At 43.2% G+C, this 24,397-nt stretch overlaps 1 protein-coding gene across 1 annotated transcript in view; it reads right to left on the reverse strand.

Moving 5' to 3' along the window:
• nbas (NBAS subunit of NRZ tethering complex) overlaps positions 1-24,397 on the reverse strand; it is a 162,367-nt gene that overhangs the window by 86,387 nt on the left and 51,583 nt on the right. Inside the window, exons 28-39 of the mRNA XM_037087071.1 lie at positions 23,335-23,457; positions 22,604-22,706; positions 22,289-22,366; positions 21,992-22,146; positions 18,117-18,229; positions 15,586-15,699; positions 11,661-11,774; positions 9,431-9,588; positions 8,162-8,245; positions 5,347-5,523; positions 4,577-4,690; positions 3,303-3,426 (exon numbers count right to left, since the gene is read on the reverse strand). Coding sequence (XP_036942966.1) covers positions 3,303-3,426; positions 4,577-4,690; positions 5,347-5,523; positions 8,162-8,245; positions 9,431-9,588; positions 11,661-11,774; positions 15,586-15,699; positions 18,117-18,229; positions 21,992-22,146; positions 22,289-22,366; positions 22,604-22,706; positions 23,335-23,457 — 1,457 coding nt within the window. The remainder of the gene's footprint in view (positions 1-3,302; positions 3,427-4,576; positions 4,691-5,346; positions 5,524-8,161; positions 8,246-9,430; positions 9,589-11,660; positions 11,775-15,585; positions 15,700-18,116; positions 18,230-21,991; positions 22,147-22,288; positions 22,367-22,603; positions 22,707-23,334; positions 23,458-24,397) is intronic.

Here is a 24,397-nt window from a genome sequence, read left to right on the forward strand (position 1 = left end):
ATGTAACCAGAACAAAAGCAGCTAATTTGGGCTATTTAAATTCTGACTACTGTAACGGATTAACCAGAGGTTTTTTTTCTTCTGTTATTTCCCTTCACCCACATCGCATGAATGCGGTATTAAATCTCAGAAAAAGAACAAAAACTGTTTTCGACAATCACCCAACATTTCCTCAAGCTGCGTCACCCACGTACGCGATGGGTTTTAATGATGTGCAGCTGTGAATTGCTCCTCCGCTGCCTTTGTGTTTTGCATTGTGGGACAAAAGTGTGCATCAAACGGCCCTCGAAAAATCAAGCACATTTTAGTACGCATACTGACGCATTTGATTATACTTGATTTTGCTGTTTTTCCAGTGCTTCTCAGCCTAATACATACTTGGAAACTGCTTCGAGTTCTTGTGTAATATGGAACTGGGACACGGCCCATGTTGTCAGTCTCCCTAAGGCTGATGGGATATGGAGTCTAGACTGAGCTTTGGGCAGAGGGGTTGGACTTTTTTTTTTCTCAAACTGCGGGCCTTGAGGCCAAAACAGGCTCGCACTCACACGCTAACACTGATTAAAAACACTCTTATTTGCCAGATGAACACCGAACACTGTAAACACACAGACTCCCTTAGTTAATCACTCTCTGACTCGCTCACTCACTCTGAGGATACAGTGGGAGAGAGCAGAGAGGAGCAGAGGCAGACAGAATCACTTTGTAGTCTCAGACCCAAGGAGAACAAAAGCCTGTGCTGGTGATAAGAGCCTGAGACAAAATGGAACAGACAGAGAAAAGTAGAGCATGGACACTGGGAGAGAGAGACTGAGGCAGGGGGGCAAAGGGAGAGAGACATATACTGTAGAACAAAACGCACACTAATATGCATATGTGCACTCACGGGCCAATACCTGACACATGTAGTCGGAGGTTCAGCGTGTGCGTGCGTGAGGTTGGGTGGAGTGATGCTCGAGTTTAAAGAGCCATAACAGCTCTCTTAAGCGGCGTGCCCGCCCTCCTCCTTTTTTCGCATTTCCCTCTCCCCTCCTCTCCTACCCCCTGGGTTTCAATGAGCTACACCTCCGAATGAGCTGATTACACGCCTCTCTAAAGCTACTGATACCATCGGGACAGGAATTACCAGAGGGGTAAACACACACGCACACACAGAATAGATAACCCTGACTTAAAAGCATACAGTATTTCTGCTTGTGAGAGAGGGAGAGGAAAACAGGGAGAGTGATAAAGAGACGCAGAGTAGAGGGGTGGCTGGGTCTGTTTTTTTTCCTGTGGTGTGTGTGCGTATGCATCCAAACACGCTCCCTGTGTCAGCTAAATCTGGCATATTGTTAGTCGGATGGTGAGACAGTGACTTATTACTATTTCACCTGTGCAGGCAGGGTGAAAAAACAAGTGATTACGGCCTGGTCCAAACATGCACCAATGGCAGCCATCCATGCCGTGTGTGTGTGTGTGTGTGTGTGTGTGTGTGTGTGTGTGTGTCTGCTTCTCCTCACACCACCTTACTCAGCTCAATCCCATCGAGTCACTTTCCACTTGTGTCATCATTAATTACCTCCAGCTTATCTGGGCCAGGTGAAAAATCAATAAATTTATTTTCTTAAAGGCCATCTCCCAGTCTGTTTTTTTTTTTTGAGGACGGCCGGCGTGGCGGGCCGATACGGCAGTCATTAATCGAAGGTTGTTATCAGACGCGGTGCCGTCCCGGCCGGCTTTTCTTCTTTCTCGACACGTCGCACTCCGCGGTAGCTCCGAAAGGGAAGGTGACTTTTAAGGAGAGAGATATTCATTTGAATGACGGCAGCGGAGGTGGGGAGTGTGGATTTGGAGGGGTGTGCGAGAGGTGTGTGAGACGTGTATGTGTGCATGTCTGCGCATTAGCACGCCGTGGTCAAAGTGTGTGCCTTGCAATCTTCAGTGTCTTCGTATTATCATTCAAACACACACACACACACACACACACACACACACACAGATGGACACACAGGTTTGCGCTTGATTTTTGTAGTGGCATCGATTTTGGCGAGCAGCTGCGATCCATCACACGGTGTGGCCTTGATGTTTTGACTTGATGCTATCTCTCTGGTATCGCTGCGGTGACGTGTCATTATTTACTGTTGCCGCGGGATGTGTGGGTTTACATTAATTAATCAATAGGAGGCTATTCTTCCCATGTTGTCCCCCTCGTCCACCACATATGGGCTCTGTGGCTAGACGGATGAGGAGAGGAGAAGGCCTCCTGCAAACACGACAGCTTCACTAAGATGGAGCACTAAAAAAAAAAACAGCTCAAGTTACAACAATACTCACTCAATCTGTCCATAAAACTTAGAAAACACTTTCTCAGTGCTGCTCCCCGGTGTGTTTGTTTTTAATTTGTGGATTAAAAGAGGAGGAAAGGCACTTCTGCATTCAGGATAAGCTCTCTGAGTATGACGAAGCCAAATCATTGTACAACTCTAATTCCCCAAAAAAGTTGCGGCGCTGTGTAAAACAGAGCGCAATTATATGCAAATCCTCTTCGACCTAGATTCAATTGATTACAGTAAAAAAATAAACATACACTTGCGAAATGGATGCTTACAAAAAACAAAGAGAGAAGAACCACAAAAATGCTTGAACCGCATTATAAAAGCTTCTAAAAACAATCTGTGTAGTTGGATCCTGATTGCCAAGCGGCTACAGGCAACTCTGAATGGTTCTCAACTTTCAGTCTGGTGCTACAACCTGAAGCTGAACGAACACTTTCACAGTACGGCTCAATCATCTTCAGAATCAAATCAGTTAAACACAGGAATCCCAATTGGTTAACAAGACAACAGTGTCATCAGATCCGTTGGCAATAAAAGGGAAAAGCAACCTCACTTTGTGCGGCTCCGCTCAGAACAGAAAAAGCACATCTAAAAACAGGAAAGCGTGGAGCCACAGATGGCTGGAAGATACAGACAATATGGTCTGTTTGTTCTGTGGCAAAGTTCAGGTTTATTTCTATCACCGTAGAGTTGCAGCGTAGACTACAGTAGCAACAACATGTTAAATACCACTCTAATAGTATTTTTAAAAAATTAAGCTTGCAACAGATTACTGCAGATTTCATGAGATCAGCCATGTGGGAAATCGGACTGTGGGAGAACTCAAGCTGCGCGACAGCCGACGAATGACAACTGGCAGAAGTTCCCAATTCTAAAATGAGCCTGGGTATAAAACGCAGGTGTTATAATTGAACATAATATCCAATTATCTCTCGCATCAAGTGAGAAAGCCCATGTGGATGCGTGCCCTTTCTACATGCTTACCCTCTGTGGCCGGAAACGGAGTTTGTCCTTCGGTTTTGGCCTCCGCCAGTTTGCCCGTCCTCAACAACACCTCAGCAAAGTTTTCCTGGGGCACGTCTTTATAAGACGAATACACATCTTGACTCTAAAGGAAAGAAAGTAAAAGAGAAAGTGACACATAAATGCCAAATGTATGTCTATTGCACTGGGGGAATCCCGACCGCAGAGAGAAGAGATCAGGAAATGACACAGCGAGATGAGATTAAGGTGACTGAGCGTCCTAATTCCCTGGGAGTCAGACGGATGAGAGATGGAGTAAACAAATGAGCTTCATAACCAAATAAAGCCTTTTAACACGGGGCCTTGTGATAATTCATTTATGGGACTCTCGTATGCCCAGTTATTTCTCAAGTGTCTGAGAGGTGAACAAAGAAGCCTGCGCTCCCGCCGGGCTCAGAGCCGTCGCTCCGACACACCGCGTTTCCTGTCCGTCTTCGCCGCTCTCACTCCATCCATCTCTCTGTCTTGTTGCATTTGTCTCTCTTTCTCTCTCAATCAGCCTCTCCTCCCTTCCCCCGCTTCCTTCATCGAAACTGTTAAGGTAAAAACCAATCCCATTGATCAGCCGGCTCATAGACAGACGGACGCGGGGAGCCATTATTGGTAGATGGATGATGGAAGATGGATGGACGCTGGAGATGGAGCAGAGGAAGGGATTTGGAGAGGCCTATTAAAATGTCATGAGAAGAGATGTATCGGCCTTCTCTGTTTCCCCTCGCGTCCACTCTTTTAGCTATCCACATGATTTGTGTCTCTGAGTAAAAAGCCCAGTCATAGCCCAGGGCGACCATTTTCTAGGCATAAAGGTCAAACTACTCCTTTTCTTACTTTTGTTCTGCGTCCACTTCCACAACTCATTCTGTCGATATTCTTTTCTTTTAGATTTTTATGATACTCATCTCTCCCGTCTCTTACATCTGCTGTTAGCGTTGTATTTGTTCCTCCAATGTTGTCGCTGCTATCACACACTCATTCTCAAGTTAAGCCTTCTTTTTCCTGTTAAGCATTGTTAGTACTTCCCAATTGCTTTTGGCATTAAAGTGACTTAGTCTGAAATCAATATTCATTTGTCTCAACACTGTTTATGAAAGAATTTATGCGTCATAGGAGAAAACAATCTAATTAAATGCCTTAAGTCACAAACCTACTTGGGCATTTTTTGGCAGTAATTTAAGAAGGTGGCCTGAGGTAAACAAAAAGAAGAAGAATAATGAGCCTGGTCTGAAGCCACTCACCGGGTCTACATAGGGATCATCAATGATGTCCTGATAAAAAGGGCTGCAGCCTTGACGCTCCAGGTTGGAGTTTTCACACGCCCCTTCTTGACTGGTGGCTCCTGCGTCGTGACCCTGAGGAGCCATCAAAACATCATTAAACTTTCACGATGTGCCCACAGCACTGTCATCTCTCTCCATCCCACAGCTCACATCCTCTCTCTGCTTTTTTTTTTCTCCCTCCTCAGAAAACTTGCAACCACGAACCGCCGTCCCAAATCGCTGTCAAGACGAGAGACGTCGTCAATCTCCGCCCCGGCGACCACCGAGCCTGTCCAGCCGCCGGCGAAAAAACGCCAGATATTGAAATATTCAACAGGCGGGACGATTAATTATGCAAGAGACGAGCTCTTGATTGGCTGTTTTTTGGAAGAGGACTATGAAGTCTGTGCACAAGAGTGTGCGAGCTATGAGAGATGGGAGTAGACGTGAAAATGCACAAATACACAGATGCTGTGCAGCTCAGGAAGCGACTGAGTTAAAAACAACCATAAAGCAAATACATCTGCAGTCATTGCTCTGTTATGGTTGGCTTCTTGATCGTGCTTTATACAACACACTGCTTTTCCTGCATCCATAAACACATGTATGTCAATACAACACATTAAAAACCACACACGTTCACACAAGTTAGTTAGTTAGTGAATCCATTAGGCACTTCATCACCCCTGGCACAGAAAAGTGGCGTCACCACAGACACATCAATTAAAATCAAAACAGAGCGTTCTTACTTGCAGTGGCCGGAGGTAGTTGAGTGATTCCTTCCACCAGCGGTGGTCGCTGACAGCGGTCAGCACGGCCTTGGTGGTCACTCCTGTAGTGGTCAGCACCTCCATGGTCTTGGCTGTGGTCCTGTGGAGCAGGTCTCCCGCTGTCCCCACGGGGGAGCTTGTGGACGGGGCGCAAGCCTGAGGACAGAAGCGACAGGATGGACAAAAAAAAACACAACATGACAGACACGTTATTCTATCGTCTCCCTGCAGTAACAGTCATCCTGCATTACGACTATATCTATTTGTTTGTAAATGAAAAAGCAGCATCAGAGGGAGTTCTGTGATCGCTACATCTGTACTTTTATATGAGACCAAAGGACAAATTTTGAGCTGAGGACTCTTGAGTGCCGACGTGGTATTAGATGAGGTTGTGTTCTGTTTTTTATTAGGTACTTGAGAAAAGCACTTCAATAAATGTGGGGCTCTTTGTGTTTGTCACTTTATTTGTATATCGTGAAAGGGAATAACTATATGCACCGTTCAGGGCCCTGCATGCAAGACATACAGTCAGTACTTTGTTTTACAGCCGCACAAGGTGTTATAGCACTAATTTGGGACAGATCCTTTACACAAAAAAGGAGCTCTGTGATATCTGTTTTAACTCCACACCATGAAAAACACAAAAGTTCACTTCTGAGTGCAAAAGTTTGACATGTTGGGGAAAAAAATGCTCATTTTTCTCTCTGGCATTGAGTCAGATTAAATCAATACCACTCACATTTACAGTGTGTCTGTAAAAATCTAAGACTACAGCCAGTTAGCTTAGCTTAAAGACTGGAAGCAGGAGGGGAAACAGTCAGACATGTTCTGTTCAAAGTTATTGAAATCCACCTACTACCAGCGCCTCTGAAGCTCACTAAAACCAAAGTGTAAAAATGTCAATTCACTGATCTACGGGGGATTATGTGCTGGAGTTATTCTAGGATCGGAGCAGAGACTTCTTTGACTCACTGATGGTTGCAAGCCAGGAAAAAGGCACATACGGTAAACCCCAGATGAAAAGGTGATTATTCATCCTTTTGACACCAGGTTTTTTTTTTTTCACAGATTTCAAAAAACAAAATATAGGTGTTATTTTTTAACTGGTGAGCTTCACATATAAACAAAGCAAAACAGAATGAAACTGTGTTGTCCTTTAGTGTTGTGTTGTTTATCTGGTTCATTCAGTCATGAAAGCAAGGGAATTTGTTTATTTTGCTGATTTAGGCACACAAAATTAGCCAATGAAAAATCGTCCTCTGGATACTTTTGTTCCTATTTTAGCTCCTTTAAAGCAAAAGCAGTCATGCCTATATTGTTCAGCCTTTCTGATGTACGAGAACTAAAGAGCAATAAAAAATACATCTTTCCTTATCTTTAAAATGAACAAAAAAAAATAACAAATGAATGGTGCATGAGACTGTGGATTGCATTTCTGAAGCGCACCACTAGTTTCCATTATATGTTGGTTACTGTGCGTTTGAAAAGGAAATCAAAACCAAATTTAGAGGGGCAGTGGGCCGGGGCCAAGTCGTTTAGTGCCTTTCATCAATACTTCATTTGGCGGGGGATTGAGGGTCAGGGACTGAAAGGAACCAAAACACACATACACTCGGGATATTTAAGGGGAAAAAAAAAAGACACACTCGCACAAAAATAAATAATTGTACCTCCAGAGTGCGCGCATACGCTCATCCAGGGCTTAAGTATACACGAGCGATGAGCTGGGACATCAATACAACAATAAAATGACAACAGACAGCTTCAAATGAGCGCCCATCCACACACAAAGGGGATGCGATGCAAGTCATGAAACATTAACACCCACTCAAGGCATCATAAAGCTGGCAGTGCTGAAGGGGAGGAGAAGGGGAGGCATAAATAAACCAAGGGAGCTGAGCAACCTTAACACTAGATTTACACCTCATCAAATATGAAGCAACAGAAAAAAAAACACACAAAAAGGACAAAGGGATGGAGACACACCCACACAGTAATGGTAGGGGAGAGAATTCCGACAATGAGCCAAGGTTCGGCTCTAAATGGGAATTTGGGTATTTTCAAACCAGGGCCTCATGTTCACATATTTTGGTGTGCGAATGACTCATGCTTAACAAAAGTTTTGGAGTGGGTCTGGTAGATTGTCTGAGCTGCAATTCTAAGTGTCTAACAACATTAGAAAAACATTACCTACAGAAAAAAACCTGTTATTAAAGAGTATGATCCTTTAAGTAAAACACAAAAACACAAGCCTCGCTCATGGAGAACTCTCTTGAATAGTAAGTTATTGCGGGAAGACAGCGATGGAAACATTAGGCAGAGTTAAATGAGGAGTTAAGTTCTAGGAACTGCAGGGAAGAATCTAATTCCAAAGTTAAGATTCAATATTTAGCTGACTGCGACCATCTAGATGACGCCACAACTTTATCAACTCAGAATGAGAGATTTCAGAATGAGACTTTCCCTGAATGGAACTCGATTGTATGAAAAAATCGTATTATTTAACAAAAAAACATCTATCTCTGGAGGAATGATTCCCGTAATGTTGTCAGACAACGTCAGCCTGAACAAGCATTTCTTTTGGAAGCAACTTTGACAGATGCAGTTGCCCCATTGGATTATATTGCAATCTTGTCAGAGCCACCAGCTGAGGCGACCTTCTGGACAGATTCCAAAACTTCTGGCAAGTATGCATCATTTACACATCAAACTATGGAAACATCGGGACCACGCTTAAAAACACCAGACTCCCCTTTTAACATACAGGTTTACACATTGAGACTAAAATACAAACCTTCACAGAGTCCATCTCATCGGCCTCTCGTCCACTCTCAGCGCGAACAGGCTCCATCTGATAGTTAACTGCCTGGTATAACACCTGAAGGATGGACAGATTTCCTTTAATTGAAAAGCCAAAACCCAATGGTGAAAGACAGGCAGTTCACTGTGTTCCTTCAAATATTTTGATTTGTGTTTCACCTCTTAACCTTATACACACTTCTCAAAATAGTCGTAAGAGAGAGAAGCTGCGCTAACAGCTTAAGAACTAGATTTTCTGGAGCACAGGTTTTCCAGTGCTTTTTTGGCTCATGACCCTTAAACGTGATGGAAAATCTACTTCGACCAAACTGTGATGATCAATTCTCAGGTTGTTTCATTTGAATACTTCTAAGGATGTCAAAAGAGGTAAAATGATTTATTTTTATTGGAGAAAAAAATCTTAGAGGAAAAAACATAAACATAATTACTTTGGCGAGGAAAAAGACTTTTTTCTCTTTATTTTCTTTTTTAATTATCTTGTGACCTCTCTGAAAGAGTTGTTAATAGAGGGATGTTAGTCTTAGATTAGATTGATTTTTATTAAAATGCATGACACTAGATGTTATTAAAGAAAGTGATGTTGGTCGTGCCTTGCTGTCATTCATTTTCATATTTTCTCTTTCCTTTGGTGACTTACATAGGTTCCTGTGCGTTTAAAAGATCTTCAGAGTTAAAGAGGTCAAAGCCCGCACCAACAGAAGCTCCTCTCTCCCACAGAAAACACTGCTCCTGAAACGCCTCATCAGTAGTCTTGCCCTTAATTCTGTGATTTTGTGACATCACACTATATCACTATGTCACACATCTGCATAACTTATGCCTAGCAGCTAGTTTGGCATGTAAAACTTGAATAAGTGCAGTTGCTTTGCTGTTGTAAATTGTGCTTACTCGGGCGTATTTGAGATGACCAATCGGAGCAGACAAGATAACTGGGAGGGGGGCCTTAAAGAGACAGAAGCTACTTAAGAGCGTTTCAGACATAGGTCGAATACAGCGCTGCAGCGCTTGACAGTATGAGAAAACTGATGTGTTTTGAACATTAAAGCACGTAAATGTATATACTTGTAATAACCCAAAATAAAAAAATATGAACTTGCAAATGAGTGGGATATGTCTTATGTAAGTTTTGGAGAATTGGGGGAAACTACTAGTAAAGAGCTCCAGTTATAACAAGAGAAAAAATAACGACACTGTTCATAATAAGCCAAACTGGTCAAAGCAGAGTGAGTGAAAAAGAGGTGACCTGAGTCTGCAGGTCACTGGAGGCGGCCAGGAGGCTGTGGATGTTGTCAGGAGGACAGTGGGTGAGAGAAAAGGCTAAAAGCTCCTGCCGGGCCTCCAGGTCTCCGTAGCCTTCACACTGACCAAGCAGACTGCACACATCCCACGCTGGACTGTAACCTGGAGGACGAGCAGACGGAGGCAAACGAGGTGGCGAGGTGAGGTGACGCAGGTTAAGAGTGGAGAAGAGGAAAATGGGGTGATGTGTTTTCAAATTAAAGTGAAAATGAGAGCGGGAGAATCGGATCGATAAAAACACAAAGCGAGAGATGATACAACATAAAAGGTTAAATATAAACAGAAATTCACCCTCAACACACACAACCACAGCTGAGCAAAGGTGTTTTTTTCTTTTTTTTTCATCAATGTCCTTCTATCTCTGTTAATCTACCTTTAATCCTATCAGATAGAAGAACCAAGGTCCATCAACACACAAGGTAACCGCTCACACACAAACTGACAAACTCTAAGATTCTGCACAATAATAGATTCAGAGAATATAATGCTGAGATGTTGATGATACAATAGAGTTACCTTCAGAGCCCTTGGGAAATTAATACATATTTAAGTCTAAACCACATTTCCCCTTGAAGAAAAATACCTTTGTAATAACTGTGCTCCGTTTGTTCCAGCTTCATCACGGTCAAAAAAAAAACAAAAAAAAACACAACACGCCATCCAGACTTCATTCTTACAAACAGATTCAATTATTCCCACTGCGTTCTCAGACAGAGAACAGCGGTGCTTATCTGATTACACCTTCTCCTTCTCCCCGACACCTTTTTTCGCATCCACTCTGTCTCACTGAGCGGTGAGGGGTGGGCTCAGTGAAATTCTATTCACTTTGATTTTACTGTGGTGTAATGCGAAACGGGGTCGCAGAAAATACACAATTATCACAGTGACCACTTTAAATCCCTTCAGGGAAACTTGGAGGAGCAGACAGTCTGGATTGTAATATTACTGCGATATCACTCTCCTTATTGTTGTTCTTGTGCATGAACAAGCACAGAGTCGCTCATTTTCGATTCTGGCCAAGGACAGATGTAAGTAGCACAATATAAGTAAGTCTCGAGTGTGAAACCACATAACAAATCATTACTGGTAGCTACTTAAAGAAACACCAACAGGAGGCAAAGCGTAATGGTAAATCTATACTATATTTATTACAGAGCACATGAAGAAAGGCCTCTGTGTTTGAGAAACCTTAAGTAAACCTTAGATGTTCCTAGTGTCATGTACTGGTTGACAATATTTGCCATTCTGTACGTTGTGTTGGTTATAGGTCAAAGTTACAGGCAACAGTCTATCTGTTTCCATTACGTATCTGTCATCATTCCTATCAGTTAGAGGAACAACTTGCTTTTTTGAGAGTTCAGTATCGGCTGTAGCTCCACACACAAAGAATTCTGCAATGTCATCAGAGGTTATAACTCACATTTCGGGTGCATCTACTTTCGGTTTTACTTCCAAATAAGTGGTTTAGATAATTAATGTGAGGGAACGAACCTACTCATACAAAATCACCCCGTTACGTCGGGAGCCAAAAGCTTTTAAGCTGTAACGAATGGTCGGGCCAGGACACAACAGTTCTTCAATTGAGGATAATGGCACACACACTGAGGCGATCTTTCCTGAATTGCACTCATATTGTTGCAGCTCTTGTTACTTGCACTGTTCGATTATACGGTGCCCCTGCAGCTAGGTGTGTCCCCACTTCCCAAGATCACAAATTTGTCACTAAACCTGTTCATCAGTAATCAATAGTCCATCAATAACCAGTAGTGCTACCTTAAGATAGGTGGTAAAATAGAGTGAGGGGAACTATTCATATGGCATCATATCTGAGGGTAATAAGTAAATGTTTGCTCATTCAGACTCTGCATATCTTAATTTCCATTTCGTTGAGGATACCGATTATTAAGTGGGAATATTTGTAATACCAATGCAGCCTAAATGTGATTGTGCTGGGCCTTGGAAAATATGGAAAGGTCATGATGCTACATTTTTTTGGAAAAAAAACTCTTCGGTTGAACTCTGTCGTCGGGATAGGCCTCGGTTAAATCCGAAAATCAGGGGAAGCGTTGGCCTCATCTAATGCTATAATTGAACCAAATGAGGGGAGAAGGCAGACAGCAAGAAGTCAGCTTCACATTAGCTTTTCTACAAGCGTCGGTGCGTGAACTACACACCTGCAGCCATGAGGTCCTGACAGTGGATGTAGGAGGCCTTGAAGTCCAGACACTGGAGGGCTTGCTCTGCCAGCAGGGTCAGCACTTGTCCTTTTCGCATGGCCTTGTCATCCCCTACACACACACACACACACACACACACACACACACACACACACACACACACACACACACACACACACACACACACACATTAAATTAAGCAGAGATAAACACTGGGGAGATGCAACACATGAAAGTCTTTTCAAAGTGTGTGTTTTAATCAGGAGGGATGTCAACATGTCAAAGCGAACTCACTAAACAGCAAATCTCATAATCCTGCATATCACGTTCAACATCTGGCTTAATAAACCTCCATCAGACTACACACACACACACACACACACACACACACACACACACACACACACACACACACACACACACACACACACACACACACACACACACACACACACACACAGATTCAAGGTTGGAATGTAAGGACATCTAACAACACCACAGAAGGAGCCCAAGACTACAATGAATCGGTGTCCGCCATAAATGAGGTTGTTGCCGTGTCTGTTCGTCTCAAGGAGGGAATACGAAATTTCAGATAATGGTGTCCTGCTGTCTGGTTAAACAGGACTAAATCTCCGATTGACATCTCAGTGTTGGCGGGATTGGTTGCGGTGTTAACATTCATGTGGCGGCTCAGGACAAACCTTTGATCTCAGTTTCGAAGCTCCATAAACAAAAAGGAGAGGACAGGACGATCAAAAGAGGCCGAGGCAGAAACAGGACTTCTGAACAAACGTGTACACTGACGATCAAAGAGCGCAGGCTGAGATGAAGGAATGCAATGGCACGGGATTGCTCAGTATGTTTGTGTGTGTGTTTGTGTATACGGAGTGAGTGACGGATAGTAATGTTTACTACAAAGGAGAGAAAAAAGGCGTTGGTCAAATATTGCATGGGTGACTGGTGAAAGGGCGCCTTCAAAAGCTGTCAAGACCTCAATACAGGAGGAGGCTTGGGTGTGTGTTCATCAACACACCTTCATTCACCCCGTGAGTTTATGAAAACATTCTCCGGCATTGATTTTCAAGCCAACCCAGATCAGACGTCTTGGGCCTTTACCTGTTATTGATGGGCCAATCAAAAGGTGTGATCAAAAGGTGCAAACATTTCAGAAAAAAAAAAGCTTCGACTACATCACCGACTCCAGAGTGTCTTTATAAAAGCACAATTTAACTTGGAGTATGAAAATAACTGATTAATTCAAACAAAAATCTACTTTTTCCAGCTGCTGCCCCATAAGACTGGATGATTTACAGAGCATTTCTTTAGACCGAGGCTGCAACCAAACCCTTAGGGTTTTTAACCGGTGTGCTGGTGATACCTGCATTAAATATTCACCACAGAACCCCAGAGCTGTGCGCCCTTCAAAAGCCTCCCCCCTGCATTTATTTATTTAAAAATGTGTTTATTCCTCTACTCATCTCCCTCTGCCTCTTTTTTTTCTGAAGCCACGCAGCGAGAGCTGCCTGCTGACTGAATGTGAGCAGAAGAGAAACAGAAATGCCACAAGGCCGGTTAGCAGGTTTCCTTCGGCTGACAGCAGGACTCAGTGAGAGAAGACAGAACGATCTACAAGACGAGAGATGAAGGAAGGAAGAGAAGGCAGAGAAAAAGACTTGGAGAGACAGACAGACGGACATAGAAGAGTCGAGGTCATATTCTTGAAGAGAAGAAAGATAAATACTACAAACATGGAGATTTGGAGAGAGTAAAATGATAATGTTGATGCCATTTTGGAGAACAAGAAGTTACAGGATGACGTCTTAAACTTTCCAAAATGTTGTCAGCTTAATGTCATGGCCGTAGGTGGTTGCAGTGCGCCAATACACTGGGAATGCACAATATGGCAAAAGAAAACAGATACGATGATTGGAAAGGGGTTTACAATTAGTAGGAACGATCACATTTGGAACACATTTTCCATTTTCACTGAGAAAACTTCCATTGACCCAGTACTTCATTATAATCCTGTCACACATTTTACCTTTTCAAAGAGAATTGCAATTTGGATTCGATAATATTTTGATTAATTGTCAAGCCCAAAAAAACAGCCAACATCATTAACTTTTCATGTGTTGACTTGATTGCACTCGGCATCAGTCAGCTGCAGTGTGCGCTTGCAGTGATACTGCAGTTTCATGATCCCAAGTGGAAGATATGAAAGCCCTCACAGAAACATTAAAAACTCTTATGAAGGAATGCTAATTGAATATAGGAGAATCCCATTTGGATTCACCACAAGACGACTGATGTAAACATGTTTCTGGTGTTGAGATTGTGCCTCTGTGAGCTCCTCCAGCAAAGTGAACACGAGAGGATAAAAGAAGAGAAATTGTTAAAATCTGTATGACAAAACTAGACGAGGCTCATCAGTCGCTTGCCTGGCAATGTTTGTGAGTGTGTAGGATTGTTGCTTAACGAGCTGAGTCCACTTTAAGAACGAGTCATTCCACCACGTACTGACAATTAACCCCGCGAATGTTTCACTTAACCTTTTCCTCTTCATATTGTACGTCAAATGCACAGACGATGCAATAAAATCTTTTTTTGGTCCACAATTCTTGTGCAAGTGTATTTCAGATATTTTATCAAGTGAAAAACAACATGCAATTAAGGTCGTTGATGTAACTAGATTTTAATTAGAAAACCGTCTGTGGAGCAAACTGAATTTAATATGAAGTTCTTGCCAGCAGCTGTCCGCTTTAAAGGTGGTTTGAGTTTCAATACCTTGATCTGTTCTTAAAGCAACCAGGTAACAAAAAAGAGCTTCAAAGAGGCCTTGACGGTGGGCACCTCGATTGAATGTACAAACACAAAAATAAAACACACACATTTTACAAAAGTGACCACTGAATGAAACCAACAGCTCTGGTAAACAGTCAACAATCGATTATTGTGAACTGAATTTAAGCTGTTTTTGTTCATGAAAAGGCTCCTCAAATGATATGGAAGTCATATTCTGCAAAAATAGAAATAAATATAGAAATATACAAACGGCTCACTAAATTAATTAATATGCCATTACGAAACCGTTCTCCCCGGTCCTACCCAAATGTGCTGTGAATGCCGGCCTCGTTCATTTGCATAATGAAGCAGAAATTCATAAAGAAAAAGTAAAAAGGAACACAGGGATAAAGTTTGTGGAAATGCAAATGTAAGATTATATAGAAATAAATACACACATTTAAAAATGAATAGATTAATTAATTCAACGGTCAATAAATACAGAGGAAAGTTAAAGCATTGATAAATAATAAAATATTATTCATTTTTGGTGCATTTAAAGGAATATACAATTTTTCATACTCATTTAGCCATTTTATCGTATTTCTTCAATGTATTTCTGATTTTGGCACATTAAGTCCTCCATATTCACAGAGTTTCAGAACCTTGACGTCCTCACACTGAACCTTCGCCTCACTTTCTTAACTATGAAGCTTGAGCGCAAAAAAACAAAGGGTTCAGAGAGCACACAAATGATGCGTCTAGGGAGTGAAATCTGGTCTTCGGGGTGTGTGCGTGTGTGTGTTTAAGTATGGATTTCTGCTTTGCTTTGCCACTCTTGAAGACGAATTTCCATCTTGTGTGAGAGCCGCTGGTGCGCTCGCTCAAAGTACCCACGCATGCTAGGCTATGTCTGTGCGCCTCGTGTGGGCGGACCCTTCTCATTTAATCTCATGAGCTTTGTCACGAAACTGCCACCGGAGAAGAGTCTTACTCATTGAATTTTTTTCCTCTCATGCACACACACACACAAAAAAAAGACATAAAGAGGAAAAGAAAGAGAGGAGCTGACGAGGCGAGGTCAGTGGTGTCAGACAGAGCGTCTCATCTGTGTGTGCGAGTGTGTCTGTAGGTGCAGTACCTGCGACTCTGAGAAGCGAGGCCAGATTGAGCAGAGTGGTGGACTGCTTGTAGGCCGTGGAGCATTGGGCGATGCACTCCTCGATGAGAGACAGGCGGTCCGATCGCAGACGCACTGGGAGAGGGAGAGAAGCAGAGGCAGAGGGGGGAGGGCTGTCAGACATGATCCGCTAATTACTGTATTCAATCTGGAGAAGTTGCAGCTGATGATACAAACGATGTGGTGTGAGTGATGGATGCAGCTGCTGTCTTGATGTCCGCGCAACAGTAACAGCGTATCGTTAGCTACAATGGCGGCCCGCCCTGATGATGTATTGTTCCATGCTGATGACAAGAAGTATGTTTAGGGTGTCTTTGGATAATTACATAACATGAAAATGTGGAAAACAAATATTTTTGCAAGATTATCTGAAGATAAACTGGCTGAAAGTTTAAGTCATTTTTTCACTACTGCTGACAATTCAGATTTAAATCCATTTCCTAATTTTTTTTTTTTAAATACGACAATCGAGAAAGAAAAAAATCATTGGGTGCAGGACTACAAGAAATAAACACATATATATATAACTAAATCCTACCAAGTGTCATTCTCCAAGACAACAATGACATAGTCTTATAGACCAAAGTTTGCTTTATAAATTTGCTGTCTGTGACTTTGTTGTTTGAGTCCAGGAACTCTCTTGTGTGTGGTATCTGATGGACTAAATATAACTCTGAGTGTGTATTTATGTTTTCGCCGTGTCCATTTGTTGATTGGTTGGTTGGTTTGTCAGCAAGACTACACAAATCTACCCAACGGATTTCCACAAAACTTAGGTGGAGGCTGGGTCCAGGCCCAGAATGGACCCTGTTAACTTTTGGCATGAGTGCAGGAATTTTCTCTCACTTTCTTTTACAAAACTGCTTTGGTGGCGGTATAAGCTCTGTTGAATGCCACTCTAGGTACATATGTTAAATCTAAATGCTAGTGAAGGACACAATTCCTGGAGGTTCACTGCTTGGCATTTCAAATGAATCGTATGCATCTAATTTGGCGAACACCTCGAAGGTTTAAAACTTTTTCATAATGACAGTAGTTTTGTTGAGAAACTCGCAAAAGTCCATTTCCATAATTTCTTCTTTTTTTTCACCCTGGAAACGTGAGAAATCACACACTTACAGGCCTCTGTGCTTTTTTCCGCACCCTGCTGAGTATCTTTATGGCTCGGTATAACTTTGGGCGAGGCCTGGAGGGAATTTCCGGGAAGAGGGTGGTGTGTATGAAGCGTTGCCTAAGGCGCTGTAGGAGGGCTGCAGGAGACAGCCTGAGATGGATTACATATGCTCAAATCCTTTCACGTCATACTTGTGCGGGGTTTATCTCTGAGTGTTGGAACTTACAGGGATCGGGCTTTTTACTTTGGTGTTAAGGGAAAAAAATGTTGTGTGTTTTTGTGCACGGACAGTGTGTGTGCACGTGTCCCCGAAGTCAGTACAAAAAAAAAAAACAGTCTGAAGGCACCGCAGGCAATACAGAGCCATGGAGCCCGTCTGGCCCTGAGCACTGAAAATAGGTTTTAAGCAATAACATATACATAAAAAAACACAAAACAACACAAAAACTAATAATTGGAGATTTTTCCCTTTTACTCCAACTCCTTTGTTACAGTTGTTTCTTTTCTTTCTCATAGTTTCTCCTTTAACTCTCTCCTGTTTTCGCTCTGTTTCCTAGGTAAGAATAAGTGGGCAGAGAAAAAATAATGCGAGTCGACAGCAGGGAGTGAGGAGAAAGGGAGGCGAGAGCAAAGGGGCAAAAGAAAAAGTGGGGGATAAGTGATGCAAAGAGAGAAGGAAGAGGAGAGAGAGAGAGAGAAAGAGAGAGAGAGCGAGATGGCAGTTTCTGGCTCCCTCTGTCACAGCGTTTTTTTATGCTGGCAGCTCAGTTTGATGAGGGCAAAAGGGGAAGAAAGCAGAGGCCTTGGAGGCAAACAACACCTCGGTTCAGAGGTGGGGCGACGAGGGGCCAAGCTGGTTCAGTCCGGCTGCACAGTTTCCTCTAACAGAGATGCCGTGCCTGCAAACTGCTGCGGTAGGGGTACCGATGTGCAGCCGGAAAGAGAGAGAAAGAGAGCGCGTGGAGGTGAATACTGATCATCAGGGGTTTACAGATGGAGCGGAAATATAGAGGAGGACGTGTGTGCGTGCGCGCAAGTGTGTTGGAGGGAGCATGCTCGCCGACACCAAACACTTCATTCCTAATTAGGCCATCAGGCAGATGTTGTTTGCTCAACAGTTGATCCATAAATAACCATATATTTAGATATAATGGCAAGAAAAAGGGACATATGGAGGGATGGAGGAAGTGACAGCAGGGAGGGGAGACAGGTTGCACAGTACACGGGGACCAAGGGAGGCAGGATGACGTCCCTGCATCCTCAACGTGTCTGTGTTTGAACTCAGGATTGAACGCACAGACAAGAGATTCAGGAACGTAACCATGCTTGTTATTAAATCAGAATACTTCTACCGAGACAGACACATTTTTGGTCGTACCTTGGAGTGGCAGAATGCTGACACCGAAGTCTTCCAGCTGGCTGAGGGCGCTGATGAGGTCCAGTTCGTCCTGGATGGCCACGGGACAGTCTGTGATCAGCTGGAGACACGTCCTGTGGAGACAATAACCAGGTAAAACAACGACATGTGACTACCACCCAGCCATATGAATTTGTGCCAGTGGTAACTAATCACAAGATGTTAGTGTTAAGCTTTAGTTGTATTTTGATACTGTTAGACAGAGCCAGGCTTGTGGTTCCCCGCTCCATCAGTCTTTCTGCTGAGCTAAGCTAAGCTATCCACCCTCCTGGCTGTAGTTTCATATTCGATGGAAAGACACATGAATCGATTGAACTTTCATTTAACTCGCCGCTAGAGAGCGAACCGGCCTATACTCCCAAAATGCTGGACTATTCCTTTAAATACCAGGATGAAAGGTGAACGTCAGAAAGGCCACTTAAAACATGTCCTGTTTTTTTTTTTAAATTGGAGGTCAACTCGACAGAAAATGATTTGTTACAATTAAAACAGGTATGAAGGAGGACAGCGGAAAAAGACTGTGAAGCAGGAGCAACATGACAAAGTCAGGTCCCGTAACATTTACAAAGTTGTAGCAAAAACTGGTCGTAAAAAACGAAGTCAGTGAAGTTTCCAGCATCGTGATCAGAAACATGGTGGGACTACTCGGACGGATTTATTTACAAAGTCTAGACTAATTTGACGGATCTACAGCAGGGGAGTTTTCTGCTGCAACACAATCCACATTCATTACCCTTAATAGGATTATGTAGCACATCACTTAGCATACGTAACAGCACACTGACTGTGTGAGTGTGTGTGTGTGTGTGGCTGTTTCAGTTGCGAGTGTACTTTCTCATTTTCTTGTTGTTTTTTTTCCCATCGCACAATTATACAACAAAGCCAGATAAGGCAGAGACCGAGACAGAGGACGGGGGAGTGATTAATTTTCAAATAAAGAAATCCCACGTGAAGGGGAGTGGGAACTCGTCCTTGGGATGCATGTTTCGGCGTAGAGGCACACACTGAACCGCAGCTTCAACGAAAATGAAAAGCGTCTCAGAATCCTCGGTAGCGTGATGAAAGCAGACCAAAACATACATCTTCAGAACAGGTTGACCCTGTATTTTCTAGCGCGCACACACACACACACACACTCGGTATAGCACTCAGCACACAGCTTCCCACTCTTTGAGCATCACTGGGGTTCTTGCCAGGGCTGAGAGGTTTGTCCTGGCAAATGAGAGCAGAGGAAAGGGCCGTGGACGAGCAAATGAGAGACAGAAAGAGGGCATGTTGATTATGTACTCTTGCAATGAAGTGTCTACAGTGTGTGTGTGTGTGTGTGTGTGTGTGTGTGTGCGTGTGAAAAAAAATCCTATTTCAGTCACGATGTGCTTCGCAGCGTGTACTCTGTAATTTTCAGATAGCTACTTCCCGTTAAACACACACACAGGAGGAACACAAGCTAACATGTGTGTAACAGTTATCAATGGAACACAAAAGTGAAGACCTTAACCTTCTTTTGACCAAATCGAGCCGTACACCAGCAGCGCACTGACGCAAGCACTGGTTTCTTTTTTTCCCTCTGTCTCTTTCCGCTCTGTCATATCCACTCCAGCTCTCTCCTGCTCTTACAAGGTCTCGCAGGACAAGCTTGAGAATGAGAGGCACAACAAGCAATAACGAAAATCATCCCTTTTCACTTTTTCCTGATTTTTTTCCTGCAAAATGGTTGCTGGAATATGTGCTTCTACACCAGAGTAAGACATTTTTGACAATTTATTACTAACAATTAGCTAACAATTTTCCTCAAATTTCACTTTCACGCTTAAAGTTTGACTGTATTTACTCAAATAATTATCAACGATGATCGTTTGTATGGATATTGTCCAATTCTGATGATGACATTCACGTCAGTCAACCCACCCTGGGACCAACTGGAGGCAAAGGTTTCGACAATAAACCTGAAGAAAATGAATCTAAGTTGACTGTATTTGCAGTTGCCTCAGTCAACATGCTAACGTCAGTAAAACAACTTATGTACTCAATACTTGATGTCGGTTCACTTTTTGAATATTTTAAACAAACATTCTCACCATATCATACAAACTGACCCTTTAATGTTCACTAAACTTTCTGTCAGCATTCGCTGCTGCACAGTTGGTAGTTAGTACTCTGAGCTTTGAGAGCTAAAACAGCTGCATGATGCTGATGGAGAGTGGTCCGAGTGAACCAAAAAACTGAAGTTATAGGCTGCAAAACCAAAATAAAGAACTAAAAAGCTGCGAAGATTCTCTATATAGCTGAAACGACCCATTTCTGACTGATAGTTTATGAAAACTGATCAATAAATGCAACTTTAAACTAAGCTACACGAACTCAAAAGATTTGTAAGGGGCTGTTTTACTGTGATTGTGCTAATGATGTCTGTATCCCTCAGTCTGACTGTAACCATGCTGCATGTTAAGGAATAAGTTTAATAGTTAAAGGGGATTCCCATGTTATTTTAAGAGGAATCGTTTTGCCCTTGAGTAAACCTGTGGATGGGTGCCCCTGGCCGCATCCACTCAGGACACAGGCAGGTGCATTTTTTTTTTTTTTTTAACCTGTCCGAGCATGTGTGTACGTGTGTGTCTTCTGTATTTAGTCCACAGGGTGAAATGTGTGTCTGTGGAGCAGTTATTTTAATCTTAAGGACACAGGCAGCCAGTCTGTGTGGACTGTAAATCCAGAGCGACAGGCTCATGTTCACACTACTTTCTGCCTCATATCTCAAATTCACACGCTGCAAGCACACACGCGGATGCACGCGCGCGCACAGTGGGAGCGTTACAATGGATGATGTTGTCCAGAGCGTGTGGAGGGGGGCCTCTGTATTAGTTACTATAAATGAATGACGACCCAATTACTGTCCCACTTCTCTACTAGGAACAGACGGTAAGGTTAGACATCCGCGGGCTCCCCTCTGAGATCTGAAACCCAGCAACAGACACACATACAAATACTTCTCCTACTCGGTATAAACTTCATGTGATGTACTATAGGAGAGTAAATAAAAGCAGCCGCCATTACTTTGTTCTTTCCCCAGTCAGTCATGCGAGCACAAAAACATAAATCCACCCACACAGAAATAAATGGTGTTTCTCATAGATCAACAACAAGCAAGGTCAACGTCTCAGACTGCATACAAACACTTCTGCAAGGTTTGGTTGGAAGTTAAATCCAACACATAAATTTACCTCTCTTCTCTGACATACACCAGAGTAAAAGGTCCTCTGTGTAGGATTTAGGGGCAGAAATGGGATTTCATATTCATATATATGTTTTCATTTGTGTTTTATCACCTGAATCGTTGTGTTTTCATTACCTCAGAGTGAGCCTCTTATCCCTAAAGAAGAGAGCAGACCCTCCTTCACTGTGTCTCTATCGTGTTTCTATAGTAGCCCAGAACAGACAAACAGGACACTGATTCTAGTTTTTACATTTTAAGCAGCCATCATAGGGGAGGGTGAGACGAGGTGCTGCTCAGTTGGTTGCAATCTGCGACCTCACCTCTAGACACCCTCAATCCTAAACACTAAACCTTTAAGTGTAAAATCAGGCACTGAATATTAATCTGAGAATCTAAATTGGCCCGTTAAAGAAGTGAAAATTGGCAAAATGATCACTGAAAAACTTTGAAAAGGTGCAAAAAAGAGAATTATCCCTTCTCCTCATTTTCCCCAAGCACCCAGGAAGAGCACCAGGTTTTAACCGTGTTACTGCAATATCACATAAACGAACAAATGAACGGGGTGCCATCTCCAGTGCTGTATCCAGATTTTAATTGTTAGAGACACGATCTTCCTCCTCACCTGGCAAGGCTCATGCAGGGGTCTGTCAGCGTAGTGGAGGAGTTGAAGTACTCCCTGGCAGCAGCCAACACTAATTCCACGCTGTTGTCATAGGACACCTTCAGAGCGTAACCTTTACCCCGGAAAGACAAGCTGACAGGGACGTCCTGGTTGATCTGGAAACATTAATATGAAACATAGAGATCAACCAGACTGTAGCATTACAATTTATCACAGGTGGTTTAAACATTCAGAGACCCCAGTGGGAGGTGTGAGTGTAAGTGTAAGTGGTAGCTTCTCCGGTTTTATTTAATATACCTTGGAGCAGTGCATGAGCTGCCCTGCCAGGCGCACGTTCTCCACGCGGCTAGAACACAGCAGAGACTCGACAAAGACCTGCCGCAGTCAGGAAGGAGAGGAGATTATCTGTAGGAGCTGAGAGCTTTTAACTGAGTCGCAGTTTTAACATCGTTTGGTAAGATGAGTTGTAGAACCCGTTGGTTCAACAAGTGGAAACACGCAGCTCAGTGTGGGAAATATGGTGTCATTCACTTTGTCATCTTAAAATGCAGGTTTATATTACATGGCTCAATTGTGAAAAATTCTGTGTAACCTTTAACTGTGGTGCAGTACCTGGTGGCACGTCTCCGGTTTGAGACAGGCGTAGACGTTCTGCTGCATGTCAAGCAGGTCCTGCAGGAGACCTTTCCACACCGTCTCGCTCACTGGAGGGATTCTGGACATACAGGCGCATGAACACTCATTAAAAATTGATATGGTTGAAAGAGTCATTTCCTCTAAATGCTTCACAATAAAAGTCCCCTATTGTTATGATATTTATAAAACCTTTACTGTGAAGTAAAAGCGGGATATGCTGGGGTTTTTTTCACCAGGAGTAACTTCCAGAAAAAAACCCAAAACAGCTCAAAGCAAAACATGAAAAATATAAAACAGAAAGTACAAGCAGGTATGCAGGAAAGAAACTAAACTTCAAACAACAGAGATTCAGTTAGAAGCTACACAAGTACTGGGAACTGAACACACAGTGACTTTTAAAGTCGTTTTCTGTCTTGAGTGTAAATATTGCAGCGCAGGCTTGCTTGAGGCGGAGAAGGGAGGTCATGGGTAAGCTGTGGTTGCGAGACATCACCGCAGCTGGCTCGGTGACGGGATGGGCGCACTTACAGATTCTAGTATCATCATCACCCAGCAAACGGGCAACTGAGTGTGTAACTCTTGTGTGTGAAGGACAGTGAGTAACTAAGTCAAGGAATCAAATGTTCCTCGATGATCATAAACCCCCCCCCCACACACACACACACGTTTGCGTTCATTGGTGCTCGACTTTATGTACGAGTTCATACTTGCGGCCAGTGTGGCGGCACAGTTTCACCATCAGTTGATGGGCCTCCTCTTCGCTGTTCTGGCTGTTCTTCACGTATGAAATGGGCTTCTGCAGGCTGTGTTTCTCCAGAACCTCCGCCACACTGTTACGCACAGACACAGATGTGAGTGCGTAAGAAGACGAGAAAAAACAGCACAATAAAAGCATACAAAGACAGTTTTTTGTGCATTGATCAACCGGTTCTTTCACAAAAAGAAAAAAAACAGAAGACAGGATGATTGGCAGCGGGAAGAACCACTGTAGGAAATGCCAAAGAAGAAAAAAACGAGTGTAAAAGGCAACCTGTAAAAATCCAAAGAGAGTGCGGAGGAGAAAGACAGAAGATGTGTTCGCTCTAAGCTGTTCATTATTTTGGCAGCACAAAGTCATTTGCAAGCCATAGTGCAGATGGAGAAAGTGTAGAGCAACATGATAAACTGCGCGACAACAAGCCAGCACCTCTTTGAGAGCGTGCGTTTGTGTGTGTCTCGGAGCATGCCGGAGCTGGTGGCAGTCTTATGTGACCGAGGGAGACAGTGTGTGTGTGTGCGCGTTGGTGTGGGATTAGCATGGCACCCCAAGTCTCAACAGGGTCGTGCTGCTACAGATGTTCGCACTCTGCTGCAGCTCATTACCATAGTAAACAGGTGCCTGCGTGTCTGCCTGTGTGTGTGCCTGAGTGTGTGTGTGTGTGTGAATGTGAGCAAAAGACAGACAACAAGTCTTGATATTTACAACTGCGTGTAAGCGTGTGTTGTATTTGTTCGAGTGTGAATGTGTGTGTGGGAGTGTCCGCATGTTCCCTGTGCACATATTAATGTGCCAGCAAGTGGTAGTGGCAGCAGCTGAAAACAGCTTTTATTCTGGAGGCGCTCTGAGAACAGACACTTTGCATTTACTGCCTGATTCATCTGGGTAAGAGCGCGTGTGTGTGTGTGTCTGTGTGTGTGTGTGTGTGTGTGTGTGTGTGTGTGTGTGTGTGTGACAATGCCTCAGCACAAAATATACATGAACACACTTCCCAGGCCCCCCCCCAGGGTGTG

The sequence above is a fragment of the Acanthopagrus latus genome, chromosome 22 (genome assembly GCF_904848185.1).
Source record: "Acanthopagrus latus isolate v.2019 chromosome 22, fAcaLat1.1, whole genome shotgun sequence".
NCBI classification, from domain to species: Eukaryota; Metazoa; Chordata; class Actinopteri; order Spariformes; family Sparidae; genus Acanthopagrus; species Acanthopagrus latus.